The sequence below is a fragment of the Emydura macquarii genome, unplaced genomic scaffold (genome assembly GCF_026122565.2).
Source record: "Emydura macquarii macquarii isolate MOO-44397 ecotype Brisbane River unplaced genomic scaffold, CSIRO-AGI_Emac_v2 contig_3019, whole genome shotgun sequence".
Taxonomy (NCBI): Eukaryota; Metazoa; Chordata; order Testudines; family Chelidae; genus Emydura; species Emydura macquarii.
The window spans coordinates 5,422,422-5,437,930 of record NW_027133156.1 but is presented as its reverse complement, the minus strand read 5'-3'; the positions used below and the strand labels follow the sequence as shown (position 1 = coordinate 5,437,930).

General features: G+C 40.0%; 1 protein-coding gene across 5 annotated transcripts in view; it reads right to left on the bottom strand.

Annotated features, from left to right (window-relative positions):
• MAP3K7 (mitogen-activated protein kinase kinase kinase 7) overlaps nt 1-15,509 on the bottom strand; it is a 64,158-nt gene that overhangs the window by 19,108 nt on the left and 29,541 nt on the right. For 2 of the 5 annotated variants that reach the window (XM_067530042.1, XM_067530045.1), the window contains 5 exons: nt 14,640-14,770; nt 13,284-13,365; nt 11,725-11,876; nt 10,297-10,456; nt 5,313-5,393 (listed from right to left, as the gene is read on the bottom strand). In XM_067530042.1, the coding sequence (XP_067386143.1) occupies nt 5,313-5,393; nt 10,297-10,456; nt 11,725-11,876; nt 13,284-13,365; nt 14,640-14,770 (606 nt within the window). Of the gene's footprint in view, nt 1-5,312; nt 5,394-10,296; nt 10,457-11,716; nt 11,877-13,283; nt 13,366-14,639; nt 14,771-15,509 lie in introns of those variants that run through there. The other 3 variants (XM_067530044.1, XM_067530043.1, XM_067530046.1) reach the window with 2 other exon arrangements.

The window sequence follows — 15,509 nt, the reverse complement described above, 5'->3', positions numbered from 1 at the left end:
ATATCCATGCTGCAGTTTTTAGCATGCTAGTGCGAGTCTGGAGATGTGATTCCCAGTGAAGGTAGACAAACTACAGTGCAGACATACCCCAAAAGTTCTCACATGCAACTACATTCAATCTCCCCTAATTGATATCTGCATCTTACTTTGGTTCTCTCTCTGCCCCACCAACAACCCACACATACTTGCTGCTTCCTCCTTCCCCCCCCCCCAACTGCCATCCAACCTCTCACCCCCATCGCTTTCTGTTCTCCTCCATAGAATCTCTTTCATGTCTTCGCCCCTGCCCAGTTTCTTTTTCTTCAAGCTCTCTCCCTTTTCACTCTTCTTTAGCTTTGTTTTTACTTACACGAACACAGTATTTTTTTTTCTACAAAGACCCATGCCTCATTCAGTGCGCACCATGGTTAATGAATAAAGCAGAGGGTCACGTGAGGGAAAATGATGTGTTCTTTTGTATTTTAAAAGCACCAATCTGGGATCTAGGAAAGGCTGGATGCTATTCCTGAATCTGCTACAGACTTCTCCATTATCATAGTTTATACACACAAGACGGCAGAAATAAGAAATAGGTTGCACAGGTAATCTTAAATCTAACATTTCCTAACTTCTGAGTGTTTGCTTTTGCAACCTTAATGTTTTTAAGGTAGTTTTTTCTCTATGAAATAGGTTATCTTTGCAGATCACAGTCTTTTTAATGCATAGAGTTTGGAGTTTAAGTAGAAATGCTGCTGCTATGTACTTTGCATAAGGTCAATATTAATTCATCTACGCTACAAAGGAAACCTGATCTCTCCCCTCCCTCCAAAAAAAAACCAAAACAACAAAAACTTGGTTAACTTTTACATAGAGAGGAAGTCCTCACTTCGTTTAGAGTAAGACCCTTGTTTCTGCGGAGCCTGAAGTGCCAATAGTCAGGCACTTTCTCCTGAAAATATTCCCTGACACTCCCCCGATACCAATATAAAATTATTTTAATTCACGTGTTCCTCAGGGTACTTTTGCTGGCATGCCTTCTAAGGCACAAAGAAGGGGAGTCTGGGGTAGTAGGATTCCCTTATTGCATGCTTTTACAGGGGCATGTTCTGTCTTAAAGTCCTTACCATATCCATAGAAACGGGGCTCTCTTCCTGTGAACGTCCTAAGGTGCATCGCACTGCAGAAAACAACGCTTTCAACATGAAGTTTTCTATACCAATCCAATTCAAGGAAGCTTGAAAGTTTACATTTTCTTCTTTAAAACGGGAATACTCATGAAAACATGGTGAACTTTTAAGGCCACTGAAAAAATATTACCCTTGATATTATAATATGTAATATTAATGAGGTATCTAATAGTTTGGTTTAGATATTTTTCTTTTAAAACTATTCTATGCAAAAGATTTTGTTTAAGATTATATCTCCTCTGAAAAACTGTTAAAGCTAAGTCATTTGTAAATGAGAGGCATTGTAGGGGGATTGGGGGGAGAAGAAGGGGGAGGACATTTAAAAAAAGTTTATAAAAGCATATTCTATTTTTTGTATTAATTGTTGAATGCGTAATTTATATTCAAATCACATTTAGGAGTGAGTGGTGTAATTGTAGTTGCGAACATTTGTTTTCATGTGTAAACAAAAGTTTAAAGCCCTATTTAAGCTGAAAAACTGGAGGTGCTACCAATGACTACATGCCAATGCTATCAGTTTATTTACAAAATGATGGAAATTGGCATACCAGCCTCTAAAGCATCTATGCATTTCCACAGGTTTTCTATAGATATTATGCAAAATATCAACTAACTCCCTTAATCTCCATCCTCAAGACTCACATGTGATATGTACAACATCAATGCTATAAAGATCACCAAAGCATTGTATTTATTCTGTGCTACAGAGTTAAGTATTGAACTGACTAACCGACTCATTATTGACTCTCGGGGATCATTAACCTGTCGGAACAGACTCGACTAAATTTTTTGGGGCAGGGACTTTGTTCTTTGAGACATTATACTTTTCACCGCACTACATAGAGCACCCACAATTACAAAATTTATAAACTACAGAGTTTAGGTAAAATCAGCCTTATTGCAGTATTTGTGGCACTCTTATATTTGGAATGTGGAATATAGCATGGAAAAAGTGCTACTAATAAAGTGGTGATAATCAAGTTTTTAAACTAGTGACCACAGTACTATAATACCAGTAAGTCTCACTTTGGTAGTCCAGCATTTCTGATGATGTAACATGCAGACCCTGGCTCATAAGGTATGTGCAAAAACTGTCTAATAAACGGAGTTGCCAAGTGCAAGAATACTGTAATGTAAATAGTCAAGAAGTACCTGATAAATCCTGACTAGCTTTTAAAAACTGTTTGCCTACTTATCTTGATCATATTTTGCATTGTAGTCAAGACATACTTTAGAACACCTGCCTATTAAACCTTTGGTAAGCCATGTTTTTTTTTCTTTTTTAAAGTCTTTTTAAAAATACTGGTTTGCAATACCTATGCTATATTTGCTGGAACTAAAAATAAGCCAGGTATACTTTTGTATGTTCACATTTATACAGACATAAAAACAACCCTGGAAGAGTAGCTCTCAAACTGTAAACTGGAAGTGAGTCTCATAAATCCATTTTATTGGTTTTTTTTTAAAGCTTTGCACAGTAATGGCAAACTCAGGTTTTACCTATTTTAAATGTCAGTGTCTTAAATGAATGAGAATTATATTCATGCAGGGTATTTCAAAAAGGTGTTTAGAGAGGATGGGCATTTGAAAAATATATATAAAAGATCTTTATCTTACAAACATGCCACTTTGAACTGTTGCATATTTACATTAAATAAACTAAGTAGCCTGCTCAGTCCACGAATGAGAGGCCTCTAAGGAAAACACACACATAAGAAATGGTGATTCAGGAGGTAGCACTTGTACTAAGTCAGTAGTGTCCCAGTTCCTTAGGAATATTAGGGACCACTTTTGCGATCTTTTGGATGAGATGCGAAAATGAAGTTCTTACCACTTGTAGTCATTTGAAATCACATAACATTTGTAGAAGAGCAGGGATGTTGGTCCTTGTGTCTTACTCAAATTCTAGTTTGGGCAAATACATTCAGTCTACATCAAATCCCTCTGAAAGCTTTATTTAAAAAGGGTAGTCTTCACCGTGTCCCAAAGCATCGTATAGTTTTGCTGTTATCTACCCTGGATATGGCTGTATTTCAGTGGTTAGTGAAAAGGTCTGTACATCTAGTTTGCAAAGCTCTTTGGATAAAAAGTTATGATATATTATTGTAGTGAAGGGGTGTGGCCTCCCTCCCAGACTGACAGGAAGCACCAGACCAGGCCTGTGGGGGCTGAGCCAGAGACTGCCTGTTTGCCAGCCCGGAAGCGAGGGGGCGGGACAAGAAGTACAAAAGAAAGGCCCAGGAGCTCAGTCAGTGCCCAGCTCCCGGAGGGGAAGGACATCCCTCCTGGGCTGCCTGGTACCCAGGTGAGCTGACTGAGACCGGGTACCCAGGGAAGTGGACCAGGGCCAGCGTCTGGGCGAAGGAGCAGCATGAGACCTGGGGCCCAGCGGTACCCCCGGATCCACCCACCCCGTTGGACCCGGTGATCCCGAGGGGCGAGGATCTGGAGGAGTTGCCTGACGCAGACGTGGTCCTATGGGGGCCAGACCTGGAGAAGCTGCCCCTGGAAGGGCAAGAGGACGACAACGAGGTGTAGGCCCTGACTGGGCCAGACCTGGAGGAACTGCCCCCTGCTGACGGCCCTGAAGGGCTGCCCGACCTGCCGCCCCCTGACAAGATTGAAGGGTTCTACAACCTGCCCCTGGGTATCTACCCCGACGAGGGTGACTGAACACCAGGACCCCAGGTACCGAAGGACAGGGGGAAGGAAGTAGCCCAGGGAAGGGGCCACACGGTCCAGGGACCGGGGAGCTGGACGGCGACAGAGTGTTGCGGTCGGGACCCCGCTGACTCCGTGGCATACCCCTCGGCCACAGTTAGGGACCTGGGCTGGGACGCAGTGGAGTCGGGTGGGTCTGCGTCCCCCTCCCCCTTCCCTGACCACCCCGGGGGCCTTTGAACTGTTTGCTGCCCCGCCGGGGGCCTTTGAACTAGCTGAAGCTCGGGGACTGCCGAAGCAGGGTAGTGAGGGGGTGTGGCCTCCCTCCCAGACTGACAGGGAGGGCCAGACAACCCCTCTACAATTATATTATATTATTATAATATATAAAAATGTCAGTCTGTTAATAATAATCTCAGTAAATATCTCAACATTGGGGGACATCTGTAACAAAATTGGTTGTTTTTTTTTTTTGTTTAAAAAGCCTTCCCTCATGTTTAACTTTGTCTTTCTGGGAAAGGATGGTGAGGGGTAAAAACAAAAACATGTTGGGGCTGCCATCTTGAGGACTTTGGAGGAAAACCTGGCTGCACTGTAACAGCGTGCAACCCAATATGTTCCATACAGATGACAACACTATGTCTGAACTAGAGCTGGGCAAAAATTTCAATGAATAGTTTATTTGCTGAAAAATGCAGTTTTGCTTGACCTGAAACTATTTGTGAATTTGTGCTGAGTTTGCCAAATAGTTTTGACTGAATTGAAAATTTGAAATGTTCTGTTCAGTAATGTTGAAACTAAATGGTTTGTTTTAACATTACTCAACATTTCAGTTTTTGGGCTGGAGTCACGAAACTGCCAGAGGTTGTGGTGTCAGTAGGTTCAATTATCCTCTGCCTGATCTGGAGAAGGGATTTGTAGATGGATCTCCCACACTGCAAGACAGTGCCCTGAACATTGGGATATGGAATATCCTGATGTGGGTGTCAATCTATTTTGCTGAAACTGTTCCATAGTGTATAAAGAAAAAAGTCATTCATAGTGGCAATTCACAGTCTTTCATGATGACAATGAATAGTCATTGGGCCAGAGAGTGAGAATGACTCTACAACCTGGTGGTTAGGGCACTTACCTACGATGTGGGAGATGCAAGTTTAAGTCTCTGCGTCAATGACTGTGTGTGTGTATATACACACATAAAACTAAAATATTGCACATATAGGTTCTCTCTGCAATTTCACTTCATACGTGAGATAGTCTTTAGTGCCAAGAGATCCAGTCCAGCCAAGGGCTCAATCCTATCTATGAGACAGAAGGAAATGAGGACTGCACACTGGCAAACTCCTTTTTTACAAGGACATCATGAAAAATCTTACTGACTGTCTCCATCTGTGACTTATGTGAACTGGAGCAAAAAGTATTTAAATAATGTGATCATTATTCCAGTATCTTAGTCAATAGACCCGCACACATGGTCTGTGATACCTGGTATGATGACTGCAGGGACATCCAGAATGTTGCCAAATGAAGCAGTTTTACGATGGCCTCGTTTAGGCTTGGAATAGGCTGAAAAAGTACACATATACAATACACATGCAAACAGCTACAGTGGTAACACAGCAAATTATTAAATACATAACACTGCAATTCTCATACTTTTGTTAAACTAAAGTACATGCAAAACGTGTCATAGCTTTCCATTCATGCTTAAAAATAGTAAAGAAGTTGTTAAAAGCAAAACAGAACTAGCTGTCAATACCACATAATTAGCTGTAGTTAGCAACACAAAACTCAAACATACAAAGCAGCATGGCAATGAGGAAGGGAAAACCAAAGTGTAACCATGAGAATGGAGGACAAATATTCACTTGTTCCAGTTAACCTGCATATTAGTAATAAATGTATTTCCATTATTGTTTTAAGTTATAAAATTCTTCCTCCATTTTATTCTAGTCTCAGGCTAACACTGTTTATAAATAAGTTTACATTTTCAAGTTGGGTGCTTTCATTTCCTTGAATTGTCATCTTCTGTAAAAGTGAAATCCAATCAGTATCCAGATAAAATCACTTTAATATTACAAGATTTGAAGAACTAGGTGCCTCTGACTAGATGCTTGCTGTTGGGAAAAATGGCCATTGCATACCAACCTAAATACTCTAGAATTAAGCACACCATTCAAGGAACTATTGAAATTAAAAAAACTAACAAAAAAACCCAATGTTTGTTCAAGTGGAATTTGAATCTACTTTAATCACGTCAAACAGCATAAAACATACTTACAAAAGTTCAATTTGCCACATATTGTAAGAGGGGGCAGTGGTAAAATAAAGGTCTGTAGTTTAAATAACTATGTCCCATTTGAAACAGATTTATGAATGCATCTCCCAAAGGAAAATTGCTTTGGCATGTTTACCTGAAAGAACTCTGTGACTGACATAAATGTGCTCTGCCTGATTTGTTTCTATGGCCAGTCTAATAATAGACGGAACAAGAGGATTAGGTAATTCTTAAAATACTTTTTGATTCATTTATTCTTGACAATAGCCTTATCCTCACACAGCAAAACAATTTCTTTGTCCAGGATCACAGTATATGTTGTTCTCTGTAACAAGTTAATGATCTTAAGTAACCAAGATTGTTTTTGCTCCTTCCAACCTAAGTCACGAAAACCTGGCAACATTAGTGAGGCCTGATTTCTACTAGTTTGCCACTGCCTGAAATGAACTCTGTTCCCTTATACTTATCCTTTTCAAATCAACTATCGTTACTCAGATGAATTAATTGAAAAAAATAGCCTTACCAGAATCTCATAACAACATACCTGGATATAATTACTGGCAATACTGAAAAGACCTAGTTAAGGAAGACAGACGGAAACAGATTCCAATCTGACAATGGGGAGAATGAGAGTTAACTCCATTAGTGGTCAAACGAATTACATTTGTTCTACACCAGTGAGATTAAAATGAGGCCCAGAATATTAAAATTAGGGCTTTCCCAAATTCACAGTCCATATTGGTCAATTTCACGCCATAGGATTTAAAAAATCATACATTTCAGTTTCAGATATTTACATTTGAAATGTCAAGATCTTGTAACTGTGTGGGTCCTGACTCAAAAGGGCCTCCTGGTGGGAGGTTGCAACGCTATTGTTGAGGGGTTGTGGTACTGCCTCCCTTACTTCTGTGCTGCTGCCAGTGGGGTGCTCCCTTCAGAGCTGGGCACCTGGTCAGAAGCCACTACTCTCTGGCTGCCCAGCTCTGAAGGGAACATCACAGAAGTAAGGGCGGCATGGTATGATAGCAAGGGTGAGTCACTTTTTCGGGGTGGAGGGAAGACAACTTTACAGGTGGACGACCATCCAGGACACCACGGTCACTCCTCCCTGGATACAGCCAACCCAAGGCCCCCTTAGTCCCTGGGCTCAAAGATGGGGAGGGGAAGGGCTAGGGGCTGGCTGGGGGCTCCTACCATGCACCAGGCTCCAGCTGCTAGTCCTGGCTGGGATGGGGAGAGATGGGACTTCCTCTTTCCGTGTATGGACCACTCCTGGGGCCAAGTCAGACCCACCTCTGGGAACCTCCCCACCATTGCAGGAAGCTCCATGGTTGCTGGCTGGGAACCCAACTCTGAAGGCAGCGAAGTCACCAACAGCAGCCCAGAAGTGAGGGTGGCAGGGTTTGGCATTGCCATCCTTATTTCTGCGCTGCTGCTAGCGGGGCACTGCCTTCAGAGTTGAGCACCTGGCCAGCAGCTGCCACTCTCTGGCTGCCCAGTTATGAAGGCAGCACAGAAATAAGGGTGGCAATATTGTGATCCCCCTACAATAGCCTCCCCCCCACCCCCCGGTAACTCCTTTTTGAGTTGGGACCCCCAGTTTGAAAGATGCTGGTCTTCCCCGTGAAATCAGCACAGCATAGTGTAAAAGTACACAGAAGACCAGCTTTCATGGGAGAGACCAGATTTCACAGTCCATGACGCATTTTTCATGACCATGAATTTGGTAGGGCCCTAATTAAAATCAAAACAAACAAAACACCCCCGACTATTGCTGGATAAGGACACAGTTGCCTTGTGATGGCCAGACCCTTCATGAATACATATCTCAACAATATAGGGGCGAGAGCTATCAAGAAGTAATTACAGTCGTCTAGTTATAAGAACAACAACATAAAACAGTAATCGCGGATTGACACTATAATGTTCAAATGAGATTATAAACTCTTCAGGGCAGGAACTAGGTCATCCCATATGTACGAACAGTGCTTAGCACAACAGGCCTTTAGACATTAGCAAGTAAAAATCTGTTTTATTCAACAGAAAAAAAAATGACATTTTACTAGTTATGGTGCACAAGAGTCAGAACACCAAATATATTCCAATATATGAAAAAGTGATTACTACAAATTTTCTGAGTGATGGAAAAATATTGGCTCAAATAGATAAGGTCTCACTAACCATGGTAGTTATTGTGTCTGAATTCTGTAAATCATTTAAAATTATAACAAATTAATAAACAATGAAAATGGGGATTAGAAAGCAGTGTTTGCCTGCCAGATATAAAGTTGTGTTAATTTGCTTACTGGGGAAACACACTCATGCACTCTGTTTTCACCATAAAATTATGCATTTAATATGGCTAGTATCCTAAACTTCATCTTACATCAATGATCCACCATGTAAATAAAAGAGCAGCTTTTGCTACCAGGCAAAATACATGTAGCTAAAATTCTTTACAAAAAGACATCCAAGTTCTGCTTATCTCGTGTGAAATGGGAGGATTATATTTATCTATATAATCTATATATAATATAACTAAATGATCAGTTTGCATCTATTTTCTATTAAAACATGTTTTTCAATTTACTGGTGGAAATAATACTGCTTTTAAATCGACTTACTGCATTTAAAAATATTTAAATAGTTTAAATGTAGTTTCGAGTGCAATGTAATTCAAATAATAAAAATGACTATGGATCGAGAATAACATTCAATCAGAAGCAAAGAATAAATGAAACAAAACTCACACCAAAGAATCCCAAATTCACGTAGTACAAGCAAAATCTAATTTAGCCATTTTAATGGCAATCAAAATAAACTTTGCTGTGATCTCAAACTACACACATTAAAAAAAATCTTTTCAGAGCTGAGTGCCCAAATGTGAAAGGAGCTGGTATCTTTTTATCTAGTCTAGACAGGATTTGATTTAAAAATCGATAGATGTTGGTAAACGTTGGTTTCAGCTGACACACTAAAATTGATTAAAAATATCCTTCAGTAACAGTCGACACAAGTGCAGCTTCTCCCACACAACTTGCGCCTGCAGGAATTGGGCCCCATCGGCCCTGCAGCAGCACAGAGAGCTCTCTGCAGCCCTGCTGTCATGGGAGGGAGTGAGCACAGTTGTGACAGCTGAGCTGCAGAGGGCTCCCCTGCACGACTGTGGGGCCGGTGACTCTGGATCCCTGCAGGCAGTGGTTCAGGTGGGGCAGAGCAGAGACCCACTCCGGCCAGGACTGCGAAGAGGATGAGTCCCTAGCTATGGGGAAGGCGGCTCCTCTGCTGCTGAATGTCTCTTTCCTAGGTAGGAGCCATTCAGCAGCAGGGTAGCTTCCTCCAGAGTCAGTGGCTCATCCTCATCCTCATCCTCCTCACCGTCCTGGGTGGGGAGGTCTCTGATTTGCCCTGCTAGGACCACAACTTTCCCTGCACCTTGAGCCTGCAGGGATTAGGGGACACCAGCCCTGCAGCAGTGTAGGGAGCCCTCTCAAGCCCTGCTGTCACAGCCACCCTCTTTCACCAGTTGTGAGTGCCAGGGTCTCTGCTTAGCCACACCAGACCGTAGCCTTCCCCGCACCTTGTGCTTGCAGAGATTGGGCATCATCGGCCGTGCTGGGAGTCCTCTGCATCTCAGCTGTCATGGCCTTGTTCACTCACTCACTCAGCCAGGAGCATGTCACTGGGGTCATCACTGGGCAAGAGCTGTTCAACATGCGTGAACTCCTCCTCACAGCCCTGGCCAGGGGTTTCTGCTCTGCCAGGCCAGGACCACAGCCTCCTGTGCATCATGTGCATGAGTGTCTTGGGCCCCCTGGCCCTGATGGGAACCCCCTGAAACTCTGCTATCAGCATTGCTCTACTCCCAACCCAACCTTAATTTCCTGCAACTGTAAAAAATAAAAAGTTAAAAATAGAAAAAAAAACCCCTAAAAATAAAAATCTATATTAACTGTCAAACTTACCACAAAAATCAAATTCTGCCAAGCCTATTCATATAATTCTTTAAAAAAAAATAACGGACAGGTTAATAATAAAGAATCCATGCCCAGTTAAGAGTTTCCTTGCAGGGCTCATCTTATTAAAAGATGTAAGAACAATCCTTGTATGGAATTATGTACACTTTAAACCACTTTCGGCTCCTTTCACCTTTCTCTGCCCACCCACCCCCACTTCATTATTTATTTTTACCTGTGTTAGCAGCAATTCTTGCTTCTATTTCAGACATGTCAGCACTCATCCTCTTGCCTTCCCCTGAAACAAGGGTTGACTGTGGTCGCCCACGAACATCTGACAAGCTCTCCACACTGCTCCCGCGAGAGGGAGGTAAACTCAGACGGCCAGGGTCACCCTGTTAAAATAGTGTTTCATGTTAAAATGTTTCTCCAGAACACTTAACTGATTTCTGAGTTTACCCCTATATTCAGAAACAAACAGTTAAGAACAGTGATAAGAAAATAAACCCTGATATATTTCTGTAGTAAATACTTATACTGTGGTATTTTTAATGAAATTATTTTTTTAATAAAAATTGTATAAACAATTATTATAGCATGTACAGACAACACGAAATACTTTGTGATTTTGAAAAGTACTCAGCATTGGCCTAACTCTACTCTTACTGAAATCCTCTCATTGAGGATTAGCTCTATTTTTCCATCCTAATATAAACTGTGGATATATTTTCATTATTTAAATAAATGTGTAAGCCTTTTTGGATTGATACCAATCTCTTGGTCTCAATACCATCTTGTAGCAATGAGTTCCACATGTCAGTTATATACTATTTATAAAGCATTTCCTTTCATAAATTTTAAATTTGCTCACTGAAGCTTTAACTGAATGCATACTATGAGAAAAGGTAAATAGGAGCGCCCTGATTTATATTCTCAATATCATTTCTGATTTGGTATACCTCTTTCATGTCCCCTTATTCCTCTCCTCCCTAAACTAAAAAATCCCAATCTCTCATTGGTTTTGAAAGGGAAAAAAAAGACATTAGTGTTCCTCCCCTGCTTAGCTGTGTAATGTGATGTATTTTGTCTTTTTTCTTCCCAGAATAAACACTCTCGTTTTGCTCTTAAATTTCACCTTGACTTTCTCATCTTCTCTCTTCCTCTGCTTCTTTGACTCCTCTCCTGCTATCCCAGTCATGATAGCTAGCTGGCTGCCATTGTATTATACTCTCCCATCCACCCCACTCATATATCTCCTTGAGAAAACTCTTGGCTCTTCTCCCCATGGTGGCCAATGACCCTGAAGGTGGCTGTTTACATTCCTCTCTTCTTCCTTTGCATCAGTAGGTCCTATGAACCTAGATGCGCTCCTCATTTCTGTCTGCTTTTACAGGAGAAGCCTCCCGATAGATAAGAATTCTTCTGAAAAAACAGCTGTAAATGGGAGTCAGCATGATATGTTCTCCATGGACCAACAGTAAGTGTGGAGTGGACCATAGATTTAGAGATGCTGATGTACTACATTGTCCTTTATTGAACAGAAAAAGCTTATTGTTAAGAGAACAATTCCTGTATTTTAGAGCAGTGTGGTTTTACCATAATAATTTTATCCCTCTAATGCCAATTTCATCATTAAGGCACAAGATTTTATTCACTTGCTTACAGACTGCTTCGCTGGATTTTTCATTTGCTGTGCCAATTTTGATTCTAAGCGTTTAATGGTATCATTGGTAGCTGTTCCTTGAAAGTCACTTGGTTCCATGTTAACATCACTCTTGTTACTGGTGTTTGTAGAAGTAATGTCCATGAATGAGCCTATTAAAAAAAACAAAAGCACACGTTTTTTCTATTTAATTAAGAAATCACTTCTTTGAAAAACATTAAATCAAACTGCAATTCCATAGACATCCATTCTTCACTCTCTAATACCAACCTTATAATTTCTAAAGTAATTTTCTGAGCTTTTAGTGAAGGAAACTTCAGCACTGCAGTAGTGCAGTTTAAAAAAAAAACCCTTAATTATATACCTCAAAGGAAAAAATTCAGAACAAGATATTTCTTTGTGCTTGAACTGCAAGTTTACCCCTGATCTTAAAGTCAAGCTTTAGTTATCAACCTCAAATAATTAACAAAGATCTTGGATTAAGAACTTGATTGGCAATTTTGCTCAAAGTCCATCATGAATCCTACTGTACAATGGAAATATTTGTAGAATAAGTATAATTAAAACATTCCTTTACAAATTGCCAGTAATAGATTTAAAGCTTTATTTTCTTAAAGTAGGTTTTAAATTCATGTGCAAAACATGTTACATGTAGTCTGGCTAGAGAAGACCATCCAGTATATAATGATAGAGTTGAAGGGATTTTGCAATAAAATATACAGGTCAATTAAAAAGTACCTCCAAATATTATTGCGATGTGCAAGAGAGAAATTTAGAGTTTGGGGCAGAGGGAAGAAGAAGGGGATGGACAATTGAAGTTAAGCTACAAGAACCCAAGGGAATGAGGAAAACGGGTCAAAATTTCATAAAGGGAGCATTTACATTTTTTCCCTCTGCAAAACACTGGGTCTGAGTGACCACTAGTTTTGTGCATCAGGAAGGAATTTTTCTCGAGGCAAGATTGGTAGAATCTCTGGTGGGCATTTTTGCCTTCCTCATGGCACCCTGAGGGCCTACTTTTAGGTTAATAGGAAGTAAGGAAAGTTTGCAAGTTTAATCAGTGAAGTTTGTAATTGCATCAAAATTTGCTGCAGTTGTCCAATGCAGAAGAGAGACTCAAAGGGAGCAGCTTTCAGGGGGTAAATGTGAGTAAGATCTGAGAGATGGCTGTTGGACCCTAAAAACCTGTAGGAAGAAAGGGAGACTAAGTCTTTGCAGACTGAGTTATCCTTCATGTATACCCTCATTCTCAATAGAGGGGGGGAGGGGGTGGAGGAGGAGGAGGGGAGGGGAGAGAGCGCAAGAGGATTCAGAGTTGGGCAGGACCCTAGGAATTAGGTTGAAGCAAGCCAGCCTTGAATACTGGATTTTTGGTATGAGGCTCTTTACCATAGAACTGGACCAGGCATTTAGGAAGGGGGTTATTTTCCCCCCATCAAAATTTAAAGCTAATAAAGTTGCAGGCTGTGCTTTATAGTTCATCCCTCTGTCTGTTTCATTTCCCTGCATAACATGATTAAAAAGTATTTTATTTTTTTCTTATATTTATACAAGCATACCTGTACTGGTGGCAGAGTTGCTTTGGCCTTCATCTGAATACTGACAAGGATACTGCAGAGGTTCATCAGCTCCTGGAAAGTACTGTGGACAGGAAATTGGTATGTATTAATATAATTAATACCTTCAGAGTACATACAGCAACTATAAAGGGATCATGCACCTCTAAGATCCTAGTTGTCTGAATGAATACAGAGGGGAAAAAAGGGTAATTTGAGAATGTTACTTTGTTTAACTGCTGCTGAAGAGCCATCTGGAACAACTCAAATCCTGCTGTTCAGTAACACTTCTTTCTCCCCACTCCCCCTCCAAAAAAACCCAAAAACAAAGCACACATTTTTATTTTTATTAAGTGCCCTCAGACAGATTTGTGATATAATTTTAAAGACAATGCAGCATAATGGAAGCCACTTAGAATGGCATAAATCAGGCAACACACAGTTTAATTCAGCATAAAGATGGAATGATACACATTCTATTCTACTGGATATTATGGAGTTTTGTCAGGGAAAATATAAAGTAAAATAGCAGTTAGGAAGAGAGAATATTGGAGAACGGAACCTCATCTTGAAAGTGTCTGTGAATAAACCCTCTATGGCTTAATAGCACAAGCCATTCAAAAACTGTTTTTGTTTACCTTATGTAGACACTTGAGAGTTAGTTTAAGTGGTGCTCACTACCTAAAAAATGGCTACATTTCTACAAACCTGATTTATAACTAACAGCAACAAAACTGCGGGGATAACAGTGCAAATAAAAACACTTTCAAACTTCTACTAGTTATTCTTGTTCACTTGCATTCAGTGTAAAGATATTCAGATTGGCACGTCTGAATAATACACCTGCTACCTCTTTGAAGAACGTTTTGTGTGGTTTAGCTAATGTATTTTGATATTTCTGAGATGAAACAAATGAAGAATACTGTTATTCATCAAGATCAGATTTCTGAAGGAAATGAAGTTGAAATAGCAGTGACACTGACAAAGGTAAGTAATATACACTTAATTGGATTCTGTTCCTGAAGTTTGAAAAGTTACCACAGAGATACCTATTTTTCTCAGAAAAATGGCAGAGAAGCTTATGCAGTAAAATACTTCAGTAACTATAACTTTGTAAGGTCAAACCAGAAGAGCGCCTGTAAAAAAACCTCACACACGATCCGATAGCCTGTAAACAGCTTTTAAGAATCTTTTCAGTAAGTCATGTGGTATAAGAACTCAGTGAAAATCTTTAGGGACTGGAGATACAACTTATAACGACATATTACATTGAGTTTATGGAAGGCATACCTTCAAAAAAGCCAATACAACAACATAACGCCTTTTAAATTATTTACAGATTAAAAGAAAAAGTTATACCCGCATCAAATGTGTCATTATTTTGACAATTTCTTCCATGGAAGGTCGTTGTGAAGGATCCTTAGACCAACATCGTGTCATTAAACTCTCAATAGGTTTAGGTAAATTTTTGATCAGTGGTGGCCGAGTACCTATAATTAAAATTAGACAAATCTTAATTTATATATATCAAACTATTTTTGAAAATTCCTTCATTTGCCTGAATTTTTTAAACAACCTGTTTTGCTATTTAAACAAACTCATTAAAGATGTATGCTAATTATAATTTGGAGAAAACAAGCCTGCATCTAACTACTTTTAAAAAAAAAACAGACACCAAATGTTTATTCTATTTTTTCTTGTTTGTTTATATTACATACAAATTAGAGAATTACATCTAAGTAAACGTTAGTAAAAGAGAAAGCTGTCCCTCAATGTTCCAAATACACTATATATCTGGTCAGTTTATGAACACATTTAAATGCCTAGAGGAAAACAAAAAACCAGTAACAGCAACACTTTAGATAGTGTTTTCTTCACCTAGCTTTCCCTGCAGACACAGTGGAAAATTCAACAGTGCTTCATATCTTCAAACTATTAATTATTATTTGTATTATCGTTGCACCTAGGAGCCTCATGTCATGGACCAGGATCCCGTTGTGCTAGGTGATGTCCAAACACAGAACAGACAGCTAAATTAAGCTCTTTGGGTCAGGGACTAAAACAACAGATGGACATAGAGAGATGGGCAGATACAACCAAACAATGAGACAATACCGATCAGCATGATAGGCAGTGGTCTCAGTGCAACAGTAGTTTAAATGTTGTCAAGTTTTTGTACGTCTCATAGAAAAGTAGAGTTTAAGGAAGGATTTGAAAGAGGATAATGAG